General features: G+C 35.6%; 4 protein-coding genes across 9 annotated transcripts; 2 read left to right on the top strand and 2 right to left on the bottom strand.

The window, feature by feature from the left end:
* Positions 1-1,258: 1,258 nt before the first annotated feature.
* On the top strand, positions 1,259-8,484 carry LOC108216227 (uncharacterized). Its single transcript, XM_017388928.2, has 15 exons — positions 1,259-1,416; positions 1,508-1,676; positions 2,723-2,793; positions 2,867-3,011; positions 3,300-3,388; positions 3,472-3,628; positions 3,737-3,927; positions 4,382-4,590; positions 4,731-4,829; positions 5,529-5,650; positions 5,763-5,864; positions 6,774-6,883; positions 6,971-7,058; positions 7,362-7,555; positions 8,128-8,484. Exons 2-15 carry the CDS (start codon positions 1,560-1,562, stop codon positions 8,342-8,344), a joined length of 1,911 nt encoding a protein of 636 aa, XP_017244417.1. The 5' UTR covers positions 1,259-1,416; positions 1,508-1,559; the 3' UTR covers positions 8,345-8,484.
* Positions 8,485-9,336: 852 nt separating this feature from the next.
* Positions 9,337-12,729, top strand: LOC108217948 (myosin-binding protein 7). Its single transcript, XM_017390860.2, has 4 exons — positions 9,337-9,498; positions 9,584-11,208; positions 11,450-11,496; positions 12,120-12,729. The coding sequence occupies exons 2-4, from the start codon at positions 9,799-9,801 to the stop codon at positions 12,220-12,222; spliced, it is 1,560 nt and encodes a 519-aa protein (XP_017246349.1). The 5' UTR covers positions 9,337-9,498; positions 9,584-9,798; the 3' UTR covers positions 12,223-12,729.
* Positions 12,730-13,000: 271 nt separating this feature from the next.
* On the bottom strand, positions 13,001-20,001 carry LOC108215755 (protein MAIN-LIKE 1). Of its 6 annotated transcripts, none has more exons than XM_017388320.2 (11): positions 19,847-20,001; positions 19,221-19,363; positions 19,058-19,122; positions 16,498-16,578; positions 15,744-15,888; positions 15,106-15,253; positions 14,374-15,018; positions 14,105-14,281; positions 13,635-13,994; positions 13,400-13,507; positions 13,001-13,295 (listed from the first exon to the last, which is right to left on the bottom strand). In XM_017388320.2, exons 2-11 carry the CDS (start codon positions 19,256-19,258, stop codon positions 13,260-13,262), a joined length of 1,803 nt encoding a protein of 600 aa, XP_017243809.1. In that variant the 5' UTR covers positions 19,259-19,363; positions 19,847-20,001; the 3' UTR covers positions 13,001-13,259. The 6 variants fall into 6 exon arrangements, with proteins under 6 accessions (XP_017243809.1, XP_063947590.1, XP_063947593.1 ...); XM_064091520.1 differs by lacking the exon at positions 19,847-20,001 and adding an exon at positions 19,574-19,591; XM_064091523.1 differs by lacking the exon at positions 15,744-15,888.
* Positions 20,002-20,642: 641 nt separating this feature from the next.
* On the bottom strand, positions 20,643-22,437 carry LOC108216659 (carboxylesterase 15). The gene is made up of 2 exons (XM_017389485.2): positions 21,733-22,437; positions 20,643-21,183 (listed from the first exon to the last, which is right to left on the bottom strand). The coding sequence occupies exons 1-2, from the start codon at positions 22,398-22,400 to the stop codon at positions 20,883-20,885; spliced, it is 969 nt and encodes a 322-aa protein (XP_017244974.1). The 5' UTR covers positions 22,401-22,437; the 3' UTR covers positions 20,643-20,882.
* Positions 22,438-26,037: the final 3,600 nt, after the last annotated feature.

The raw sequence follows: 26,037 nt of genomic DNA, 5'->3' as shown, positions 1-26,037 counted from the left end.
AGAAAATTACTACTTCCCATAGGAAGTTAATTCCCGGATGCAACCAAACAAACACTAAGAAATCTTGCATTATCCTCGTTTAAATGGGTCAAAATATTTATGTCATTCGATTTCAACGCATAATATGGTAGATTTTTTTTTTTTTAAGAAATACGTAGATTTCTTGTAATTTATTATCAGAAAATTATCAAATATATAGATTTTTCTATAAAAAATTGGCTATAACACTGACTTGATTTTTTAGATACGATCTCTAAATAATACGATCTGTAATCATATGGGGCTCAATCCGACTTCTTTATGCATAACTAAAATTAATTTCAACTGTATTAGAGGTTGATTTGATTGCATCCAATTACGTCTAGTTACAAAATCATAATTCTACACAAAAAAAACAAAGATAGCGTTTTTTAAATTTCTTGAATAAAACAAATATATTTTTCTAAATAAAATTTAAATAATGTATATCTCTAAAAAATAAATATATTTTACAAAGTCCGAAATAATAATCAAAATGATTATTATACACTACCATGTTTTTAAAAATAATTTAAAATAATGACCACATATTTCAAGATATTAATATTAATGTATTTTTTAAAGATTAGTGTTAGGGTATCCAAAATATATCCTCTCTGTTTTCAATTCCTGGCATGACTATTAATTCATTAATTTGATGTGCATAATCATTTATTAACTCGTGTAGATGTATAAATGAATGAAGTAACAAATCTAAATGACACGTGATGTACTTTATTGCTTCATCGATTTGATGCGCATAATTATTAACTGTTTTATATCGTTAAACCAATTTTCTCAAATATTATCATAATTAGATATTTTTTATTTTTTTATTTTCCTTTTATGTGATTCCGATTTCGTAAGTGTAAGATGGTAAACGCATGACCTTTTATGTCACTAGAGATAAAAATTATCTCATAATTTTCCTCAATTCTACAAACTTTACAATTTATTATTATTATTATTATTATATTATTATATATAATAACAATCCATTACACATAAATAGAAACAAATCATAAATGTATACACGTTGCTTCAATTTAGCACAGTAGTAAGTTAAAGAAAAAACGAAATAAAATTTTTAACCGCAAAAGTAAAATTTAGAAACCTATGGAAAATTGCAACGGAGACTAGTCACGTGGGCTGGCCGAGGGAGGGAAAACAAAATGTTCAAACCAGCAGCAATTAGTATACATCGTATATATATTGCTCAACTGGCCCGCTCTTCCTTTTCACTTCTCATCTGCTTTTGCCCCCCTTTCTCACCCCCGCTCTCACCCCCTCCCCCAGATTTGCCCTTCGTCAGGGGCAAATCCGTCATTATTCTCTCCGGCGTCTCCAGATTCGTTCCACAACAATGCTCTAAGTCTCATCAGTTTTCAACAAAATCAGGTCACACAATTTTACTTATATATAATTCGTTTCGTTCTTCTTCAATACGAGTTACTAATTTCGATTTCGTGTTTTTAATTCGTGATTTCAGGATAGAGACTACGTATTGTTTATTAATTTAACGGCCGATAGTTATATATAAAATGGCGAGAGTGGCTGCTAGGGCTCCTCTTCCTTCTCATCAGTTCGATAAAGTCGGTTCCGGTGCTGTTTCTAAGGCCACTACTGCTGTTAAGAGAAAGACGCCTTCTGAATTGCGAGTGAGTTTCTGTTTATCACGTGTACTCGTATCTGTTTCAAGATCGATTCTCTTGTTAATTGCGTAAATCGTTGTGCGAAGACTGAATAAACAAGTGCGGATGTGGCTATATGTGGAGTTGATTGATTGGATTGGATGTTTATGTGTTTCGTTTACGATAACTATGCTAGTGATGATGATGATGCAGTAGCACATGGTTTGTTTGTGATATTATGACACCCTAACCTATGTTTTTAATTTGTTTTCGTGGTTTTTGGTGTTTGAATTCTCTTGAATGCTGATGATGAGTGATAGGAGGCAGTAAAAACTTATATCCTGTGGCTTGTGACACTTTGGTGCTTCCTATTTAACTGTGCTCATTTTAGTGTGGTCATTAAATGCTAGTTGTTTTGCGTATATTTAATTCTGTAATCAATTGAGTAAATCGCTGTTCGAAGATTGAATAAACAAGTGCGTGTGTGACTATTCGTGGAGTTGATCGATTTATTAAATGTTTATGTGTTTCGTTTACAATAACATTTAATATTATACCGTGTGGATGATGATGATGATGCAGAAGCACATGTTTTGTGCCGTTTGTAATCTCATGATCCCCTAATCTGTGTTTTTAATCTGTTTGCATGGTTTTTGGTATTTGAATTCTTTTGAATGCTGATGATATGTGATAGGAAGCGGTAAATACTTATATCTCGTGGCTTGTGAGAGTTTGGTGCTTCCTATTTGACTGTCTCACAATTTGCTCAATTTAGTGTGGTTGTTAAATGCTAGTTGTTTTGTGTATATATAATTATTAAGGTTAAAGGTATACATTTATGTCAAATGTTTATAAAAGCTCTTCAGTGTGTGCTCAAGCGATAGGATTTGCATTTATACCACGCTGTTGTTTTGAATAATTGATATCCACAATTGTTGGTGGATAATTGTTTAGATTTGGTACTAGCGCTAACAAGTTGCAGTATAGGCATCCAAGATATGTTCTATCAAAAAGCTCTCAGTTTATGTGATGAGGATAATTGTTTGTAACTTTTGTTTCATGGCGAGTGGCAGGGGGAGCAGCTAAAGCGAAAGAATATTATTGAACTTGTAGATGAATCTCCAGGATCTGTTTGCGCCTTGAGGTAAGCTATCCCATATATTATATCATTATCCTAGTGATGCTTTATTGACAGTTTGTTTCTGGATATCTCATAGGAAAAGCAATGAGGTATGCGGGATAAGAAAATCTGATCCCTCAACAAAGAATCCCAGATACATTGATACTCGCTTAGATGAAGTTTTTCCTGTCCGTAAAAACAGCTTTAGGCTTAATATGCATTCTAGAAAAGAAAATAGTAAGGTTAGTAGATCGCATCTATGTTTTTGTAATCTTGTGTGCATATTCCATTTTACTTTTTAGTATTTAGTAAGATACTCATCCAAGGTATTTGCATATATTTTCTGTTTTGTCGATGTTGTCTACATTTCTTGCATAATTGTCCGTATAAAATAAAGCTTTTTTTCTTATTACCAATAAAGCTACATATTCAATAGAAACATATATCATACCCTGTGTAGCATACATTGCTAGAATTACTGCAAGCAGTTGTCACTAAACTGACACTAACTCAGTTTACCTTCATCATAGGAATACACACCTTCCGAGGATGTTGACTATGTCAAAAGTTCTCACATTCCTTCAGATTTGACTGCTGAGAGTCGACCACATATAACAAAGTATAGTTTTACGCTTTATGCTTTATTCTTTTGAACCAAATGATTTCCTTACTAATTTTGTGATCTTCCTTGATGTCCTGCAGTCCACAAGACCTCCTTGCATCAAGATCAGTCGCCAAAGATATTAATCAGAAAGAAGCTCATTCCAATACCGAAAAAAGTAGTGAAAACACGTTTCGTAGTGTTACGGAGATATCAATGGGTAGTGGAAAGTTACCAGGTCTTTCGGTTGTTGATATGGTAATAGTTCCTTCTATCAGTATGCATTTCTTGAATTAAATAAAGTATGTCTCGCCGTATCGGATATACACACAAATTCTGTTTTTATATCGTTGTTTCAAATGACAGGATAAAGCTTTTAAAGGATTGGTTCAGGAGCCTCCTATAATTTCAGCTTCAAGAGGTGATGCTTTTGGAAGGACTAGTGATTTTACTGCAAAAAAGTTCTGCTCTGAAGTTTGTGTTCCTGGCCGAAAGTTACCTCTTGATGTGACACTGAAAACTTCTATGAGGGTGGTGTTATCATCCTCTGTGAATAGGTAAGCCTACTGTTACAAAATCCTTCTAGTGCAAGATTAGTTTGGTGCTGAAAAATGAAAATATGCTCTTGTCATTTCAAAACCTTTTACTTTCTTATAAACCCTCAGTCCAAGTCAGATGGACTCTCATGGAGTATTTGCTTAAAATTATTATATTGAAGAGTCGTACTTTAAATTTTAGTACCAACAAGATATGTTCAGCACACCTCTGTACCTGAGTCTTTTATCAGGCACTCAGTGACTCAGGGGAAAACTAGTCATCTTTCATGAAAGTTTTTACTAGTATTTAGTGTGAACACAAGGTTTGATAATTATATGGTATTGCTAGGTCTTTTGATGTTTATATTCTTGTTTGTGACTGTTCTGTTGTGCTTTATCATTATTTTACAGTTGTTCACTTTATGCTTGATATTTCACAAATTGAGTAATTACATCTTGTCTGCCTCTAATTTAGGTATCATAGATCTATTACTTGCGGCACCTTCAGTAAAATGAACCAGATTAAGTCTCAAACTGGCAGTGTTGGTGATCAAAATCTCTCCACTGGAAATAATATCACCACTCACATGACCAGTTTAAAATCTGTACATTCCTGGGTGTATCCGCAGTCTTCTCTACCGCCTGCTGTCATATCAGCATTAGCTTTAGCTGGAACAGAGGGAGGTATGCTATCTGCCCAGCTTAAAGTATTATTTTATAGATCATTACTAGTATTTTTGTTAATACATTTTTTTAATTTCTGAATTTATCTTGTAAGTATTTCATATCTCTGTCTCCATGACTTAGTTCTGTTATTTGTTCAGGGCAAATGGATTTCTTGAGCAAACGGCAGAGTGCCTGGGAGGACTCCTTCCGAAGTCTGTACTACATGCTGAGAAAGAATGCGTGCAACATCTTTTATGGTAATGATAACATTCCTTGGTAGTTGTCTCTTTGAATCCAAGTTGTTTACGGGAGGAATACATACTTGAAACTTGCCCTCGCTGCTAGTTTCTCTTATAAATGGTAACTGATTACCTGGTATCTTATTATAGCCAATATCTTACAGTTTACAAGCACGATAGCTAAACTTACCAGATACTTGGTACAAATGAGAGATGACTGGGCCGTTTATGTATTGGCATAAAATTCTCAAATTCTGTTATAGTCAAAATTCAGATTTTTTTTTTTTTTTGAAATATAAATTAATTTTCACAAAGATCAGAGTTATAGTTCATTGATGTAGTTATTTGCATGAGTAGATAACTATAGCATTGCTTTTCATAATATATTTCCAAGCCCAGACCGCTTTCATTTTAGGTAACTTTATGTATTGATTGTTATAGCTTGCTATAAACATAGTTTCATCGTGATTTAGAATCTAGCCCTACCCAATCCCATTTAATTTAGTGCTAAGAACACTGAAATTAAGTTATCTATTTTTGCGGTTCAGGTAATTGCACATCCATGGTCAGCAATTAATACAATTGCCTCTTATACTTTGCCGATTGTTTTAGGAATATGTTTGGTCACATTATTCTTTTTTATAAACAGAGTTCACAATTATTAAGTATTAACAGATATGCTGATATACTATTTTATTTGGTCTTTGCAAACTCTAGTTTGCACTGCACAGTTTGTGGTCATGTTTACCAGTGCCAATATTTTGAAGGAAGGAAAAGTTACGTGCAATGCCTATATATCTCAGTCTACAAGAAATTTAAGGTCGTTGCTGAAAGAACATGTAAGATAACTTTCCATATTTTGGTGGGTTGTGTTGGTAGTCCTACACTTTCAACATGTATTTATTCCTACAAATTTAGTGTAAGCTTTAAACATCTATACATCTATTGTAGGATGTTTGTTTCTCTATGCCTCTTTCTCATTCTAAAGTGGAGCAAGCTACTGCAGAAGATCTAGCTGAGCTGTCAGAGATTGAAAGACATAATCTGGGTCAGGTATTAAATCTATCTAATTATCTCCAACATATAGTATTTTTTCTCAAGTGACCTTAATGGGAGGGGTGTATAAATGTTGTTCAATGTCACGTGTACTGAAATGCTTCTCCAATCTCCAATGGTCAATTTCCATTCCTGACAAGGTTGTTGTATATAGAACCAACATGGAGTAAACAATAGATATACATATATTGTTAAGAAATGCTAAAATGTCTAGAAAACAATAGATCTATGCTGTTTTCTGTAATGTGATACTATAAATAGTTGTTATGAGTTAGGCCATTACTTGGTTTCTATGCAATGACGTGCAGGCGATATATTGTATAATACATCCTGTACGATCTGGCTTAATAGCTGGAGAGATATATAATGAGACTACTAGACAAGTAAAGTGATTAACTAATTTAGTGGAAGTTGCCTGTGTTTGAGTGTGTGTACCCATTATACATGCTCAGCCATACCATACGTGAGCATCAGCTTTTGAAGATTTTTCGATTTTAATATGTAATTTATTTTCTTCAAAGTGTTGATGTCGTAAGTCAAAACTTTACCATCAATATTAATGAAGTTGGATGTTATAATGGTCTCTACTGGAGAATGCATAGTAATTTTGGTAAATCTAATAGTTACAGTTTACAGATCTTGTTTTTGCCTGCTACTGTCAAGATCTGTGCGTTTATATGTTATTATTTTCTTCCCACATATTTTTATATTTGGAAACGTGAAGTCCACGGTGCATTTTACATCAGTTGCATTGTGTGTGTGATCTTTCGGGGTTAAATATCTGACCACCTGCCTCAGTTTGTACCAAAAGCGGGGTGATTCTCTGCACTGGCTGTGATAGTTCTGAAAATTTAATAATGTTTCTCCTTGTTTTAACTGGTTTTGCTTCTGTTAAAATAACTGCAGACTCGGCGTCTGGGTTCTTTATCTGATGAAGATAACAGCCCACAATCTTTGCTGGCATTTAGAGGGAACGGAAATGTACATGGATTATATGATTTTCTTCTCAATTATAGGTAGTATATGGTACCAGCACATTCATTCAAAGATCCCATAATTTGGTTCACTGTTCAGGTCACAAATTTGTTTTTGACTGTCTTCAGGTCAATTATGATCTCTATGACCAGTGTGGATGTTCCGGTATTGTATGCGCCTCTGCCTTTTGAGAATGCATCTATTTCTGCACCTGAGGTTGGTCAAAAATAAGTAACTAATAAGTTTAAGAGAAATGTGATCAGGGACTTGAGGTCTGTCTCATCTTTGCAGCGTTGGAAATAATGATTATAATTCCAAACACTATTGCTTGTTTTTCACATCACTGAGAATTTATTGTTCATGCAATATTATGGTTTACTTAATAGTATACATTTTACACTATCCTTTCATGTGTAATTAAATCAACAAACAGTAGTCCGTATCTTTGAAGCTTAAATGCTGCACATATCATTAATAGATATACCCTGCTTAAGATAATGGTTCACCTGTATTGTGCAGATTAGGTGCAAAGAGGTAAGAAGGGCTGATCATGTGGCTGTTCCTTCAGAGAAGAAAATGCCTGGCGAACTCAATCAAGGCGCAGCTTCTGGATTCTGCTATAGCATTGAAATTAAAGACTCGTATCTGCCACCATGGATAATCAGCAGCATATGTGATATTTTGGACTCTGAAGAGAATAGCTATGAATCAAGGTAATTTCAATGAGATTTGGGATAACCAACCATTATATTCCTGTCTCGTCTCCTTGATGCTTCTCAGTTACTCCCTCCATCTCATATTATGAGTCCTCTTTTGACTGTTAGGTGGTCAATTTGACCATTAGTTAAAGAAAATTTATTAATTATTTTAAAATATGAAAAATGGATTTTGAAGGGAATTAGATATATTTTCTAATAAAATAAGTTTTTTAATTTTTTTAAGTTGGATAATATGTATAATTTGCGGTTGAAGTTTAGTCGGTTTGACTTTTCACTAGTCAAAATAAGACATATGATATGAGCTGGAGGGAGTATTTGGGATCTTATCTTACTGTTTATGCTTGTTTCTGGCATCAATATAAAGCAAACAGCATTCTGGAGTGATGTTCTTTCATCTTTTTGGTTGCTGTATTTTTTTTAATGTTCTGGTAATCTCAGTATGACGGCATTCAAAATTGATTACCCTTGCCTAGTTGCTAAGTCTAGGTCTACTAATGTGCAGAGCCATTATAGTATGGATTGCTGTATTGTTCTAGTGCTGATTTAAGTATTTTGGTGATTTGCAGTTTTTCGACTCAACCCACATCTACTGGCTTAAATGTTGGTCTTGAGGCTGTTTTAGGGAAATACAATACTGAAGTCACAGACAAGGATGGTTTACAAGAAACCAGCTTCAGTTTTGGGGTACCACACGCCGTAATTTCACCTCTACTGAGTTCTGCCTTTCTAAAAGGCTTGAAATACTGCAATGACTCGTATACTGCATCTCTTTCACCTGTTTGACAATTTGTTTCAAGATAAACAAGATTCAGAACTCTTGTTTGGCTAGATAAAGAAACACTGATTCTGGTCTAAGCGTTTTGTCATCTTTGTTAGCTCAGTGTAGCACATTGTAACTTGGAAGAATGTTGTTTCATTTTCAATTGTTTGTTGAGATTCCTGTTTGCTGGAAGCTTTTGAAGATGTAATGAGGTAACTATTAGTCTATTAGACTGCATCTTGAATCATTAGAAGGCTGCTAATGCCAACCAGGGTACACACACCATGCTGACCCTTTTTGCTATGAAAGTTGTAAAGATTGGATAACATAATTTTTTGGTAATGATGGTTGCAATGCAATGATTATAATTAAAGTTAGGCTACCGTCAGGCACTAGTTGAAGCTTAGCAGTACAAATTACACAACCCAGTCTGCTTGATATTGTAAGTTGACAAACGCTCCTAGTTATTGTAGTCGCTAAATAGATTATTCAAATTAAAATTTTAATAAATGTATCAAAAAATTAAACAAATTAAACTAGATAAAAATAAATTATTTTTTGAAATATTAATTAATTAATTTTATATTCATGAAAACTTGACGTGAATCTATAAAATGTAATTCTTTAGATAAATGAGGCAAACTCTATGAATTATTCAGCTCAAAAATGAATAAAATCAAATTTAAATATTAATTAAACGATATAAATTAGGTTACAAAGAAGAAAATGAGACGTCATTTACGGAAAGGTTCTAACTAATTAACTGTAACTGACACACAATTCCCGCTCCCGAGAATTCACAAAAGCTCATTCTCTCTCTCTCTCCCCCTCTCCCTCTGCTACTGCAGTTTTAGAATTAGGTGCAGCGAAACCGAAACGCACACAATATATACTACAATCTAGGATTTCCCCAAATAAACTCTCTCTCTCTCTCTCTCTCTCTCTCTCATATCTCCCGCGAGAAAATCTCCCTGTTTTGCGGCAATACCGAACTTAGAGAGAAGCGTCTTTGATCCTCTCTCTGTTTTCTGTCTCGCCACCCAGCAATCAGGTGCTCTCTCTCCAGGAATTACCAACATCATCATCTCCGAGGAAATGCTTTCCCGGGGAATTCCATCAATTCCTTCCTGAGAGGGAGCACCCTCACTCCCTTTGAATTTCCTACGGCACCCTTAAGGTAACGTAATCATTTACTCACATTTATATCACCTTCTTCATGCAATTGCTATAAATGCGCGCTTGATTTCTTCAATTTATTGTAGGAGTCGTATGTGATTCATTGATCCTGAGGGTATTCGACTTGTTGATTCTTCGCTGCGATTGAGGACCGTTTAATCTTTTCTTTCTTTTTCAAAAAATAAAAAATAAAAAAAATTACTTGCATTTTCTAGAATTGTGTAGCATATAATAGGGGGAGGGCTTGGGACTTGTTTGTTTATCTCTTGCTGTTATTGATTGGAAGCAGTTGCATATTTTGATGCCATATATGGCTACGAGTTCTCGAGAAGATCAATCGTTAAACAGCTATGAAGATTGTCCTTGTGATTGTGATTGTGATATTTGTAATTGTGCAACCGCGAAGCAGTCTGATTCTGGAACGAGGCAGCTTAGCACCCCTGTTAAGCGTAAACTCCGTGAACTTGAGGAAGGGAACAGGTTAGTCGATGTTTCTCAGGTTGCCAGGGTTGAGATGTCGAATGAATGTGTTGCGTTGCGTGAAATGGTCAGCAACCAGCAGATTTCCATTGTGGATCTTTCTATTGAACTGGAAGAGGAGAGAAATGCAGCTTCAACAGCTGCTAATGAGGCCATGTCCATGATTTTGAGGTTGCAAAAGGAGAAGGCAGAGATTCAGATGGAGGCTCGCCAATTTAAACGCTTTGCGGAGGAGAGGATGGCACATGATTCTCATGAGATCGGTGCCTTGGAGGATTTGGTGTATAAGAGAGAGCAAACCATACAAGCTCTTACGTGTGAGATTCGGGCCTATAAAGACAGGTTGATGAGTTTCGGTCTTACGGAGGAGGAGGCAGCGGCAGTGGGAGAAAAAGGCGAAGCTGCCCTAAACCGTGTGGAGGAAAGCCTAGATTTACAGAATGAAACTCCCACCTACGACTACCCTGCCATCAAGTGCAATTCAAGTGCTGATGAAGCTTTAAGTGAAGTTGAGGGTGATTTATTTGATGTGGAGAAATATGCCTTATGCGACACGCCGTCGTCTCGGGAGCATTTAAAAGATCTGGAGAATCGGATCAATGACTTGGAAAAGAGTCCAAGGACTGAGGTTGATTTTTATGGTACCAAAACTGTATTTGAAAAAGTGATAGTTGGTCGTTCTCCTAGGCGAAGCAGACATATTACGAGGTTCTCTTCCGACAGCTCAAGTTTGCATTTTGCAACAGTTAAAGAGACAGGTTCTGAAGTTGCTGATGATTCTCCAAAGTTTGACAGTGTTAAAAAATTTGATAGCATAAATTCAGAAAGACTCTCTAATTTGAAAAAGGTGGACAATGCATCCGAAGTTGGAGATGACATGAGTGATAGAGTATACACCATAGATTCCGTTCATGAGGTATCCTCTGTTGACGCCAGGGATGCTGAAGTTTCTATTAGGATTTGTGAAGACTATACGACCACACCAATGGAGTCACCGAATACAGCAGATGCAGGGACATCTGAGATCAAGAAGCTCTACTTGAGACTTCAGGCACTTGAAGCTGACAGAGAATCTATGAGGCAGGCACTGATATCTATGCGAACGGACAAGGCACAGCTCTTATTATTGAAGGAGATAGCTCAACAATTCTGTAAAGATAAGTCACCTGCAAGAGTGGAAGTGAGAAAGTCATCAGTAGGTGGAAAGTTTTCCATCATGTCTATATTCAAGGTAGTTTGAAGGTTTCTTAAGCTGTTAAAAGTTTTTCTCCTTCACATCTATCATCTGACATGCAAATATAAGTTTTCGCTGAAGTTTCAATATGTTTCCATCTTTCTTTGTGTTGTTGATAAGACCTTAACATGTTGCAGTTCTCAACTATTGATGTCCATACTCAGTCAAATTATATACAGGTTCTTGAATCTGAACAGAATTGTGCAATTTGCCTGACTCTACCTTTTAATTTGTGCAGTTGGCCGCATCATTCATCTTCTGGAAAAAGAAAGCCAGTCGAAGCAGGTAAGCATTTAGTTTGATATAATTTTCTTTAACATCTCTCATTTCTATTTACAATTTCTACACTTACTAATTGTTTATACGTAATATACAACATCATTTTATTACTTTTAATGAAGTGGGTTAAAAATTTCTGCAAGCTGAAGAACTTGATCACTGTTTAAAGTTTTAAAATTCAAAGGGGTTGAGTATTAAGTTCTGACTTTATTATCTGATATTATTACACCTTCTTCACTATTGTTATAAACGGGGTCTCATCTAAATGACTGAAACAAGCATAAATCTCACCCCGTTGAGTCCAAAATATTTACTGAACCACAGATTCTGGAGGGTTGGGATATGGAAACAAAAAAGAAATGCATGGACAGCGTGTCATGTCGGAACAATTTTGATGATGTTATCAATCTGGATATAGCCAATAAGCCAGGCTATGGGAATTGCTTGATTTACCTTGATGCTATAAAGTAAACAATCTAAACAAAGAGAGATGTTGCAAGTGTTCAGTATCATTGTTGTAATGCTATGAAGTTTTTGTGTGGTCTAATTGGCAGGGTTAAGATCAGATTTATAGGGCATTGAGCTTTACTGTGTTTCTAATCTATGTTTTGCTGGAATACAATCTTCAGGTATATGTGCAGGATGTCTCCCAACAACGTGGGATTGTTAATGCTTCTAGAAAAAGGACCCTCCATAGGACAATGGAGATGTCTCACAAGAACGCAAGTGTGATGTTTTGGACAGCTTTCTGTCTTCGTGTACAATTCAGCTGTGATCTAATAACTACCACTCCTAAATGTCATCTTCATCACCTGCTCATTTGATTTTAATCTGACTGTTATGCGCTTTAGCTTTTGCATACTATTTCCAGATTCATTTGAATTCAGGTGCTTGATCTTTGATGCGCAGTGCTCTTCATATCTCGAAATCTAAATGCATTGCATTGCCAGTTTACCAGTAAAATGAAAGACAAGGTGTTAGATCTCTAGGCATGCAAAACTTGTGTTGTGCCTGATATTACTAGCTCCAGTTAAGTCCTATCCTGACAGTCCTCCCCCTGTACACTACAAATTCATGTAGTATACCTTAACATAGTTATCATTGTAACTCCCCCCAGTTTTGATTGATTTGTTGCAGCATTACAACTCAATCTCAAACATAACTTTTCTTCAATACATTTTTGTATGTAAACTTATAAACAAATACAGTTTGCACCTCTTATTTACGAAGTTGCTATCAATGTGCACTCTTTCCATCAACTTGGGCTGTTGCCTTCAACTTCAAGTGTGGGCAGAGGGGGAGATGACGATTATTTTCCTTTTGAAATAGTTTTGCTTTAAATGAAATTAAGCGGTCGTTTGAGAATTAATAAAGTTAGTTTTTTGAAACTAAATATTCATATTATTTGGGAAAAAATTAGTGTAAAAAAATTATAAAGTAACTATGATTTATATACATACTTTTTAAGTATATTTAGTATTGATTCTTCCTCTCATTAAACATATGGCACTAAAATCAGATTGATAAACTACTGTATATAAGATGTAGCTGAAATATACTTGAGTAGCTGCAAAAATACCAAAGGCTCCAATATTACACTATGGGGCTTCGAGTTGTAAAACAAGGCCCCTCACATATAAGGATTCAAGTTCTAAACATTACATGGAATGAAATCTTTGAGTAACGGTCATCAAGGACATCAAACCTCTGGAACATAGTAGATAGCTAGAAACCAAGAGAAAGTAGCCAAAGCTTGTTCAGAGATACGCCTAACCTTGGGAAGATTTAGCTTCTTTAGCTCGAGACTGAAAGGTATAACCGTAACTTTCTTCAGACCATACTTTTCAAGGAACAAGGGTTAATGTTACAACACTAGAACAGTAAATACAAAGAAGGATTGAAATCTTACCAGCTCTTCTCGAAGCTTTGCACACTCTTCTTCCAAAGCATTACGGTCCTCTTTCATTTTGATATATTCAGCTTGACTGATAGGGATCAAATCAGGCTGGTGCTTCTCCTAAAAAAACAAAATAATAAGCCAAAAAGACTGATTCAAACAAGCATATGATAACTTCACACACACACACACACACACACACACACACACACACACACACATACATATATATATATGTATAACCCACCATCCACTGGCTTAAAAGCTTCTCTGCAAGGTTAAGTCCACCAAGAAATGGGTTCACGTTAAGGATTCTCCCAATTGATGCATTTGCAAACCAAGACGGGTATTCAAGACTCCGATCAACTAGATCTTCAGCTGGAATCCCCTTCCATTTAACATCATTCTGACCTTCCCCTGTTCCATGCATAATCTGTGGAGGATCTTTGGGAACTTGACGAGGGGAACTCAACTGCCGTAGACATCTCTCCCCGAGATAGTATTCCCAGGTTTCAATGCTCCGAAATGGGATCCTTTTCTTTGCGAGCTTGATAGTGGGCAGCATGGCAGGTGGGTAACATTTTTCAGGGTAAGGTACCCAGGTAACCTGAAAAAGAAGAAGAAAATATAGAGAAACATATAGCAGAAGTAAACACCAGATATTTAGAAAAAGAACAGGTAAAAACCAGATACCAGATGAGAAATGGTTAGACCAACCTGGGACTCCTCAACATAGTTCAGTTGACAGCGGCAAGCAATAAACTGTGGACCAAAGAAGTGTGGATTCGCATTCTCGGTAGATGTTTCTGGACAAATCCAGCGCTTTGCCCTCGGAAAGACATTGCCTCGACGAGCCTTTGGACGATTTATATCCAAATACTCAAAAGCCCAATACTGGAGCAAGAAAATAAAATGAAATTGACATACAATATATTATCATTGATCAAAAAGAACCACAGATGATACAGTCCAAAGACAACATGTACCGTAAGAAACTGCCAGAATGCTGTAAAAGCTCCTGTCTCTGCAGTGACCTTTCTTCTCATTCCACTAAGAAAGGCTGAAAATGTGATTGCTCCCCAATCATAATTTCCCGCTTCATCTACTCTTTCCAGACACTCTACGAGCTTATGACTAATTGTCGAATGGTCGTTGCTAAAGAAACAACTGCTAACAACATAAAGGAACAAACGACGGAAAACTTTTTCCTTTGTGTCATCATCTAGCGGGTCTTCCTGCACCTCATCCTCCTTGGGTATTATCGCACTCAAGAGGATCTTACTGTTCTTTTTAGCATTCGGTTTTCCAAGAAGATACAGGGCTCTATCCATCGAGAAGTTGGTGTTGACTCCAATGCATTTACCTCCAAAACGCAGGCCAGTAACCATGGTCCAGTCCACAGGAGTTGGACCAATCTCACCACAGGGTAAGTGTAGGGTGTTGGTCTCGCTGAACCACCTCTCCATCAAAGCCAAACTGTAAGCTACTGGAAGGTCCACCGGTTCGATCTCGAGAAAATCTCCAAAACCAGCGGCAATAAAAAGTTCCTTGTACTTGTAATGTGAGACACGATACAGCTTTAATGCAGTACGCCACGCACCTCGACAATTAAGATTTTGCGTAGGGGGCCCCTACATGTTAGAAGACCAACAATTATGTTTCTACATAAAAAAAAGATAAGTGATGGACATGAAGAATAATAATGCAATATGCCTCACCCGTCCCGCTCTAGCATACACTGAGAGGTGATTCCCTAAATTATGTAGAAGTGAAGTGTCAGGAATGGTTCTCTGTGCAGGTTTCAGGTCTTTATCAAAAACCGTGAGCCTAGGCCTTTTAGGCATAGTTGCAGAAGAAGAAATGATTCTGTGAAAGAGGAAGTGTTCAAGATCAATTAAACATAATATAGGAGATATGAAAACCGACCAGATGCTCATATACAAAAAAAACACCAGTCGAGAAAATAGCTACTTAGCATGAGTGTCTAAACTCCAAGTAGATCTCCATTGTTATCAATCTTAGTTCTCATTACTCTATTTTTATTGTTTCTAGTTAATAGTAAACTTGGACTTCTGATCCAGTCGATCTTCAAAATTTCACGGTAGCTGAGAAACATTATAGCAATGCGCTCAGTGCTGACCACCACTGGTTTAATAAGGTTCCTCTTCAAATCCAAAACTATCTTAATTTCTGTCTTACCACAATAGCCAGTTAAGTATCGAATTGAAAGGGTGTTTACTTGGGAGCCAGTATGGCTATGCATTTTGTTTGGGACAAGTCAACAACTAATAATGTATACTAAAATTACTAGCTCCTTTGGGCAAACTTGTGTGGGTTGTTGAACGGTCTGGTATACATTGGGTTGTCGGCTTGAAGCACTATAAGTGGTACCAGCGCCGATCTGGAATGAGGTTCTTTCTTGCACACTGCCAAATATTTGCTAGTGTTTTTGTGAGCTTCACGATGATGTCGATCCAATAAGTTGAGGTGTCTTTGACATCCTACATCGATGAATGCCTTTGTAAGGATGGGTGAATAGTAATAAACCTATAGCTATATTGGTTGCTAGCCCCTTTTGGCTGACCAGTCGCGGTGACAAGGTTGTAGGTCCAATGTGTATTGTGCTATGGGCTTGGGGAACAAAAACGGGGAGGTCGCGAGGATGCTTGACTTTTAATTTTTAATAATAAAAAAACGATAGTTCAACTCAATTATTCACTTAGTTTCAACATAAATTTTGCATCTTCACGACCTTGGACACAACTTGTTTAGACACTCAATCACAATACAAAGTAGCTTAACATATTAAACGGTGAACTCTGTTGCCAAATGGCATCTTCAAAACTTTTATCTCTAAATGCCAAGCTACTGTAAAGAAATAAACAAATTCAGATCTAGGGTTCTAACTTCTAAGTTATCGCCTATAATTCTTAATTCTGCCAATAGTAGATCGTAGTGAAGAACACATTGAATGCTCCGTTAATCTTGAACAAAGATTACATAATAAATCACCATAAAAACATAAATTCACATAATTATTAGTCTTAACTAGATCGAATACAATAGATGCAACATCTAACACATCAGATGCAAGAGAGAGTTGATATGACCTTTAAAGTTCGGAATTAAGCAATGGTGGTTGGACTTCTTAGATTCACCGTGGCTTGGTTCAAATCGCTGCGGCCGCTTTACTGCACATACGATGTTGTACTCGTCCTGATTAGTGTCTACCGATTCATAAAAAGTTTTGAAGGCCCTTTTGTTATGTTTGGACACGGTCTTTACAAAACAACATAATGCTACCCTCGCCGGGTCCTAAAAAATAATCTAAATCTAATACTCCCTCCGTCCCATTCAATTGTATACGTTTCTTTTTCACTGCTCTACAAGCTTTTTAAGGCTCTTATAAAACATAGTTTCACAATTTATTTTTAAAAATTTCTTTTTTTGTATAAAAATATAAATGTTATACTTTTATACAAAAAAAAAATCTTAAAAATAAGGTACAGAACTATATTATATTGAAGCATTAAAATCCGTGCCCCCCGTCCCCCAATGTATACTATTGGCTGGGACGGACGGAGTAAACAATAAAAGGAAAATAAAAAAAAATTAGTGCCCCTTTAATTGATTTTTATATAGGGATTTTTTTCCATAAACTCTTGATATTAGAAATCTAAGCAGTGAGTCTCATAGATTGGTTAATACTTAATACATATCAAAGTGAAAAATGTTGATTACTACAAAATTGTTAACTTTGAAACATTTTGTGGCAATTTCAAGAGTTAATAATCTCACGTGGCATCACTCAATCATATTTCCATCCAAAATACAGCAAGAACAGCAGTTGGGGGTTAGTTCGATCAAATGCCATTGATAAATAAATATCAAATATACATTCTTTCTTCGTCTCAACTTACACGACCCCTCTTAATTATCCTCCGTTATTTCTATTAAATTATCACAAGAATATTAAAAATTTACTATTCATTTAGATGTCATGGTCGATTGTCAGGGCAAGTTACAACCATCACATCTCAAGACACGTGATGAAGTACGGGACAAATACTTTCAGAAAAGATTTTGAATCTATTCCAGGTTTTTACCACAGAGAAGGGCAGTACTGTGGATTTTTTTTTCACAGATCAAATGATATTACAAAATTGCTACATTACTAACTCCTTGATAGAAAACATGGATAGTGTTAAATTATGATTTTGCACCTGACCGGATCAAAACTCTACTTGATCATCTCTTATTATTTGTTACTTTATCATTGTGAGAGGAGACTAGGTGATTATTGGGAGAAGAGGTAAACGGAAGTTTGGTGATTATTCCGAGATTTCTTGATTTTGTAGTAAGACTACAAAGTTTCATATATGTGACGGTGATACAATGTTTGGAAATTTTATTCCAAGAGAAAACCCAAAAATAGTTGATCATGTAGGAAATATAGATCGTGATGATGATCAGAGATTTGTTAGTAATGAACTTCAGACGAAGATGAGGAAATTATAGAAAATAATGAAAGTGAGGAAATCCTAAAAAAATAGAGAACATTGAGGAACCCTACATAAAAAGTGTGATATTTTAAATTTTAAATATGAGAAAAATAGTTTTTAGGACAAATGCTTTAGAAAATGCCAATTAAAATATAATGAACACAAGATAGTGTGAAACACAATCCGAGATAAATTAATTTAAAATTCTTATTGTTTTAGCTATTTATTAAAAATATAATTTATCTTATTAATTTTGTGATAAAGTCTATTACTGTTGTATTATTTGATGATAATATTTATAAAAGTTAATATTACCTATATCATTAAATTATTATATTCTTTAAGTCAATTATTTTATATAACGGTGCGAAATAATTTTATGTGTGTTATTTAGTTTATTCGTTTGGAACTTTATGAAATATCTCCATGATTAAAAAGTATAATTTTTTGTTCAATTTTATTTTTGTCTTAGTGTTTTTATTCCGATATCTTAGATTTTTTAATTTGGTCTACCCAAAATCAGGCTAGGATATACAATTCCAAAAAATAATCAGCTTCCTCAAATGTAAACTATAGCACTTGCAAGAGACGAATACTAGTGAAGAAATATAAATCAACGGCGAGGTTGGTGCAATAATTGTATCAGTCAACGTGTGTGCTTTTATACAAGATGTGGGCTCACACGGTCTCTGACATGAAATGATTTTAGCTTATATGAGCATATAGTGTTTACTTTCTTATGATGACCTTAGATTTTGTCTTCCCTCTGACAGGGTACCATATTACTAAGATCATCATATCCAATCTATTTTATTTGAAGTTTCTTTTGCTAATGCTCACATAATATCAAATTATCGATATTTAATTCTTAAAAAGCTGCCCTACTACTAATTATACGAGCAACCAGTGTAGTGCAACAGTTTGCTGATATTAAACAAAAACAATCATAAGCAGTACCCGCTGATGTTTCACAAAAAGATTGTAACTCTGTAAAATCACAGACTGTTAATTTGTCTATTTTTTTCAGGGGTACAAAGATCTAGACGTTACCAATATTAAACTTCAGGTCCTTAGGATAAGTACCAATAAAGGAAGCATTCGAACTACCAGCTAAATTCTATTACTCCCAAAATATACTAAAAACGTAAAGAAAGCCAAAGTCACTTACCCCAAAGGCGACGGTGCCAGGCTCTCCACCATTCTGTCCCAAACTTGTAATTAAATTCTTCCATGCTATCAAATATCAGAGGGTCAGACTGGCAGGAAGCATATAATCTTACAGAAAGCAGTGGAGCAAATTCCGAAAGCAGCAGAAAAACTAAAAAACATACCTTGGAAAATCTATGACGTCTAAAGATCCAGCAACCATGGTAATGAGCTTGTCTACTTTCTCTATCCGTGCTACTGAATATGATGACCTCGGTATTCGTCCATGCCTATACGTGATCTTCTTATCAATAAGGTCATTTTTTCCCTGAAAATTAAATATTACCTCATGACATTAACAAGTAACCTAGCAAATACATTTTTGTATAGCTCATCTCTTGATCCATCACTAACTTTAATAATGTAAACTCCAAATGACACCATATCCAACTTTAAATATAAAAAAAAAAAAAAAAGAGGCTGAACAAATCAGTAATATAATTGGAATAGCTTGATAAAACTGTACACAATTTATTACCACTCTAAATTTCACCTAATTATGAATGCCTCTGACCCCAATTTTTCGAAGAAAGTTTCTTTCTTTCTTGTGTGGAAAAGAAGAAAGTAGAGCTTTTACACCCGTTTGTAATTAAAGTACACAACAGTCCTCACATCCAAGATTCAGTTCTAACATCATCAAACACTAATATGCATACAATTTCTATACATATATTATTATATTGCTGCAAGAAGGGTCATAATCAATTGCAAGATATAGATACATAAACAAGTAGATAATCAATAAACATACCTGTTAAACAAACTCCCCAAGATGAACATATTGCTTCTGATTCTTGTTCATGTAAGCAAATGATTCATCACATAATTGGGTTCTATACAGAACACGATAGGTAGTCCGTAGTAGTAGTCTGAAAGCGGAATCTTATTTTTCGATAAAAGTTAAATTGAATTAATTTCATTTTAAGGGAGAAACGAATTAGTGATTCAATTCAAAACGGTAACAAAGTCGCAAAATAAACCACTAAAATCATATTTTATCGTGTAAAAATTGTGAATGACAGTTATGTAAAATAAGTTGTCATAATTATTATCTTTTAGTTATTATATTTTAAAAGTGGGATTTTATTTTTATAAAAATATTATCAATGCTGCTTGACCATCTAAGTTTGTTGTTTTTTTTTAAAATTTAAACACCTTATTGCTATTTAAAAATAAAAATTAGTGACCGTCCTATAATTTGGTACTAGTTAAAATATCTGTAGAATGATATGGATCGTAATGAATAGGGAGTTAAATACCCTCTGATAATTTTTATTTTGATTTTCTATTACTAAAATATAGTATAATAATATTAAATAAATATAATCAAAAAAATTATTTTATTATACTTATATTTTGTAAATTAATTTTCTATTTCTTGAAGAAAATATTTAATTTAGCATATTAAAATTCAAAAATTCAAACTACTATATTATTAAAATTTATAAGTTCACGTTTATATTACTTTTTCCCTTTTTATAATTTTGTAGTGACTTGTAATCCTGCGTGGATACATTGATTTCCTAAAAATTAAACTGCAAAGGTAATACACCAAAGTCCAAACTGCCAATCCATTAAAATTTACTAGCTTCATACTTAAATCCACTAATACATACTATCAACACACATGCAGTGTTTCATCACACATATATGCTATTTTTTTTATTCCAACTCTAAATTTAACTTGATCCGAAACAAAGGAACCATTTAACTTGATCGAAAACACAAAATCTATCAAGCACTAAAACTAAAAAAGCACCCTACAATTGGTTTTCAGGATTACAGTACTAATTGTTGTGCATAAACTTGGTGATGAGTTGCAGCAACTGATCAGAAACTTCAGAGTATGGGTCCTCAGTGAAGAAACCATGTTGCTTTCCTTCAAACTCAACATAATCAACATTCTTTCCCATACCCTTTAACCTCATTGCATACTCCTTGATCCTGTCTTTCATCAGCTCCTTGCCTCCAGCTATCACAAGTATAGGATCCAGCTCGACTCGTTCCAGATCCAGGCTTGCAGGCCCGAAGGGATTTGCAAATGGATGGTCTGCGTTTTTCCCTGCTGGTAGTGATAGCCTCCAGAACCTGTCAGATCTCAATTGTATTAGTAATTGTATATTATGATTGTATTTCTGATTATGAATTGATATCTCTATCATTCACAGATATGCATGCATGTCATAATGTCAATTCTTGACCTTTTGGGGAATTTGAAAAGGAGAATGATAGTGAAAAAAGTTTAGGCAATAATGAGGTCCAAGATATTACTGGTTTGTTTGTTTCTAAGACTCTGCTCTGCTGTCTATATCTGGTTCGATAGCTACCTCTTCTCAACTATACCCCTCAAACTTTACACTTATCACATCATCACATGCATAGCCACAGTGCATGCGTGTGGTCGAAAATCATACCAGATCGCCTCGCTCTACTGTGTTAGATAGAATCATAGAAATATCCGGCTCTCTTAAAATCTTAAGGTATCAGAGGGAGAGGGACAGAAACTTTAGGTTTAAAGAAAGGCAAAATAATTTCTCCTTTTTTAATTAAAATTCGGCCATGATCCTCAGATAATTCGAAGTTTCCTACCAAATTGTGAAAAATTTAGTGGCATGATTTGTGTAAACGTTGAATTACCTGTCCAGAGACTCCAAATTCAAGATTGGCTCCGGCTCACCCTCTGCCTCCGACTTAGTCCTCTTAGTCCCTCCAAAAAATGGCGCCAACAGAACGTACCCTCTTACGCGAACAGGACTCAACTCAACTGATCCAGGCCCGAACTGGACCGCCAAATGATGCGCCAAGTTCCCCCCGGACGAGTCCCCAAGGACATAAACCCGATCAAAGTCAGCGCAGTCAAGGAAGGCCTCATCAAGACTCTTACACTTCGCTTGATCTCTGAGCCACTCCAGGACCGTAACAGAGTCATCTATTGCAGCTGGAAGCCTATATTCTGGAGCCAGGCGGTAGTCAGGCGCCACAACCACTGCCTGGAGAGCCGCAGAGAGGCGCAGGCAGCTGTTATGGCAGTTAGGCCACGTGCGAGAGCCTAAACAAAACCCGCCACCGTGGAGGTAGTATACAATAGGGAGTTTGGAGGTTTTTGTGGCGGAGACAGGCTTATAGAGGCGCAGACAGAGACCGTGTCTCTCGTCGAACACAGAGTCTTGCCAGACGACAGAGCCATCGTCTTGGAGGGTAATGTTGAAGTTCATTAGGCTGTCATCTAACCGGTTAACGAAACCGTCGCTGTATAGCTGGATGACACCATGACAATCTTCTACTACACAAGGAAGAGTGCCCATTTTTCTCTTTTAAGTTGTGTGTAAACCTACAAGCTGCCTCCTCTATTTATACAGGGAGAGTTCAGACCTGCTCTTCTTTTACCGTCTACTTTTTAACAGATTCACTGCAATAGAAGTGTTAGAATATAATATTATTCTGGTAAGTTCTCCTCTCAACACATCGAGACATGTTATAAGAGTTTAAACTCACGGGACTACGGGAGACTCGGGTTCGATTTTGTGTCACCTACGATATTCTCGTATTTAAATATGGACACGAAAGCAAAGCAGTTATTCAATATGAGTTAAATTATGGTAGTTTAATGTGATTAGTCGTTGTATAACTACTCCGTTTTTAACATTAGCTGGATTTCACAACTAATATATTACATGAAATCGTTAAAAATCAGTTTCAAACTGTTTGTATTGGACTGTAGATCCATTAGATTGCCAGAACTAAGCAGCTGCTCGTCCCTTTCTCCAGACTAACAAAACCAAGAATGAGGTCATCTACTTATAATGTAAGTCTGTTATGGAGCTAGTCGTCAGGTTCCTAAGCAGGCCAGGGTATCCTGTAACACGCATATTCACCAAAACGATAAGTCCGTATCTAAAATCTACAAGAGAGACTAACAGGATACTGGTACACACATATGATATATCTGCAATCTAAAATTGCCGTTTGTAATTTTTCGACTAGAATCTCTATCATTGTTGAGGACTGCAGGTACACCTTTATACAATGTTGTCTGATATTACATCGTTTTAAACGTGTCATTGCATCCATATTGGTAACTGATATTGGCCCCTGAGCGAGTAAGTGACAAAATCAGATGAAAAATTGACACAAATTTGGTGAATACATAAACGTGAAGGCAGTACAAGGATAACTCTCATCGACAAATTCGAATAGGACAAAGTCATGTAAAGTTAGCAACACTGTTCTACTTTCTGCTTAGCCCACTACATGTCTTAATCGTTATCTTTACATTTAAAAGTTGGATTCATTGTTTATATTGACTTGGAACATATCACAAAAGGGTCCTTCCGATTTCATTTTTGCCCCACCATTATATTGTCTCTTTCTAGAAAAATTAAACTCTCTGCCGATTAAATTCGAAGCACCTTAAATTGTGTGCCCGGAGTTGCATGAAATCTCGGCTGCCACCTTTGTTGCATCTAGGGGAGAGCACGGTGCGGATCGGTGCGGTTTTAGGGTAAAACCGCAACCGGAACCGCAAGTGTTCGGTTTTTAAAATTGAAAACCGCAACCGCAACCGAACCGTCGGATCGGTTTCGGTTTCAAAAAACCTCGGTTCGGTTTCAAACGGTTCGGTTTCGGTTTTAGAACCGCAATAAATAAAAATAAGAAACATACTTTCAAATTAAATTAGTAGATAACTTATGTTGGTTCGATATATACTTCAAATTTAATAACGAACCACATTATTATATTATCGGATTTAAACAAGATCATATTACAAATGAAACTTATATATTATGTGGGGATCATGATGGAAGTAGATTAGCGACTCAATTGTAGTGATACTAAAAGAAAGTGCTCGGTGGAAGAACTAGTTCGGATAAAACAATTTTAACGAAACAACCTCAGCACATTTCAACCCCACTTCCTAGTAACCTCCCCCGTCTCCATTTTACTTTGTTCATCACATTTATATGTTATATATAAATATTTATATAAATTATGTGTAATATACATATAAATAATATTTATTTTAATAATCGGTTCGGTTCGGATTTTTGCGGTTCGGTTTTGGCCTAAAACCGGAACCGCAACCGTTATAATCGGTTCGGTTTTTAAATTTTCGGTTTCGGATCGGTTCGGTTTTAGGCGGTTCGGTTTTTATCGGTTTTCACCGGTTTCGGTTACGGTTTCGGTTTGAATTCGGTTTTTTGCTCACCCCTAATTGCATCCATCGTTACTCATGTAAACAGACAGTATATTATAAAATGAAAGTATATTGACAAGAACAGGATTTATTTTTTTATATATAGATATAGATTAATATAAATATTTCAGAGGTGGAGAATGTGGAGTTTTAATATGTTTCCATTAGATTGCACAGCCCGCACACACAACAGTGGATTCTTATCTATCTATTTTCACTAGTCAAACTCACGCATGAATATAATGACAAGTGTTAAAAACATTAGCTTTTTTTAAAAATAATTCTTATCCAGACCCTCAAACATTAAGCGGATGAGAATAGTTTTAAGCACCTTCCTTGGAAAAAGTCTAGCACTAAATCTCTCTCCCTGATTTTATTTATAAAAATAATTCATCGTATTCTAGAAATCAAACTTTTAAGCAAAAACCGGAATACACATAAATTCGGGAATAAATAAAGCGGATGGATTTAATTATTTAATTACTGCTTAGGTGCCTGTCAATTATCATGACGTTACTAATTACAGAGCAAGATGTTACAGTAGTGCTAATCTAAAAAACTGAGCAGCCTCTGCTTCCCCTATCAGCGGTCAATTAGGTAACAATGGTGACTTTAGATTGGATTAGATATTATTTTACATTTGCTTAAAAGTAAATACGCTACCCTAAAGTCATATTAAGTTTGCTTAATGGAGTTGTTTAATTACAAATGTTACTTTCGGGGTCGCCAGTCACCACCCATGTGAAAATTGATACAAGTTTTATACAAGTTGAGGAGGCCATGCTTATCCGGAGATGTAAAGTATTGTATAACGACCATTGGAAAAATTGCAATCAGAATTAAAGGCCACGTTCGAGTCGTGATTATTTAAAAATTTGGCCAGGGACGATAAGGATGTATATCTACAACGATTTGGTCTCGGCACTTGCATATACTAGAAACACGACCATTTCTAAATTACCGGAATTTGTCACATTGAAGCTAAATCTAGTGAAAATATTTCGGACTAGTGAGGATAATTAAAAAATATTGTTCTACCTATATCGCTTTTAGTCATGCATAATGTTTTTTCTCAGACGCAGACTCCAACAATATTAACAATGGAATGATTTTCTTTGCAAATTCAAAAGGGATGGGACAAAGCAGCCAAGAGTTTGACCCTAAAGAAGAGCCATGCAAGTCGATGGAAGAATGTGTGCGACTTATCATTCGTTGCGATCTAATTGAATATCTGCTTGTAGCTGAACTCGCGTTGTATTTAGTCAACTTAGAGTTTCCTTACCTCAGGGATGCTATAGGTGAAATGGAAAGAAACAAAAGGTGAAATGGAAAGAAACAAAGAGGATGTATTATATTGGAGGTGTATTGTTGACTGTTGAGTGATGGTATATACTATATACAGTCTTCTACATTCTCTGTATTTGGTCTAGTGGAGCTGTTTTTCTCTATTTCTTACTCAAATGGCCGATGCATGTATAGTGGGACAGCAAGTTCCTCGATGTATAGCATACTCGGCCGATTCAAATATAAAACTACAATGGTGGATAAAAACTGGATCAATAACTTGGAATCGAGAAGCATCCTTTCAATCAGGGTATAAAGCTCTTGCTTAACAAAAGACAGTTCCAACAACAACTTGTTAGCCACCATAACAATTTACAAAATTTAATTATAGTAGTAACTAAGGAGCAACATGGAGCTGGTTTCAGCTGGAACTCTATTATGCACATGATGAAACTTGGATTTTA

This window comes from Daucus carota, chromosome 4, assembly GCF_001625215.2.
Source record: "Daucus carota subsp. sativus chromosome 4, DH1 v3.0, whole genome shotgun sequence".
Classification (NCBI taxonomy): domain Eukaryota; kingdom Viridiplantae; phylum Streptophyta; class Magnoliopsida; order Apiales; family Apiaceae; genus Daucus; species Daucus carota.
Note: the sequence above shows the minus strand (reverse complement) of the source record. Positions and strands in the feature narration are given on the sequence as shown.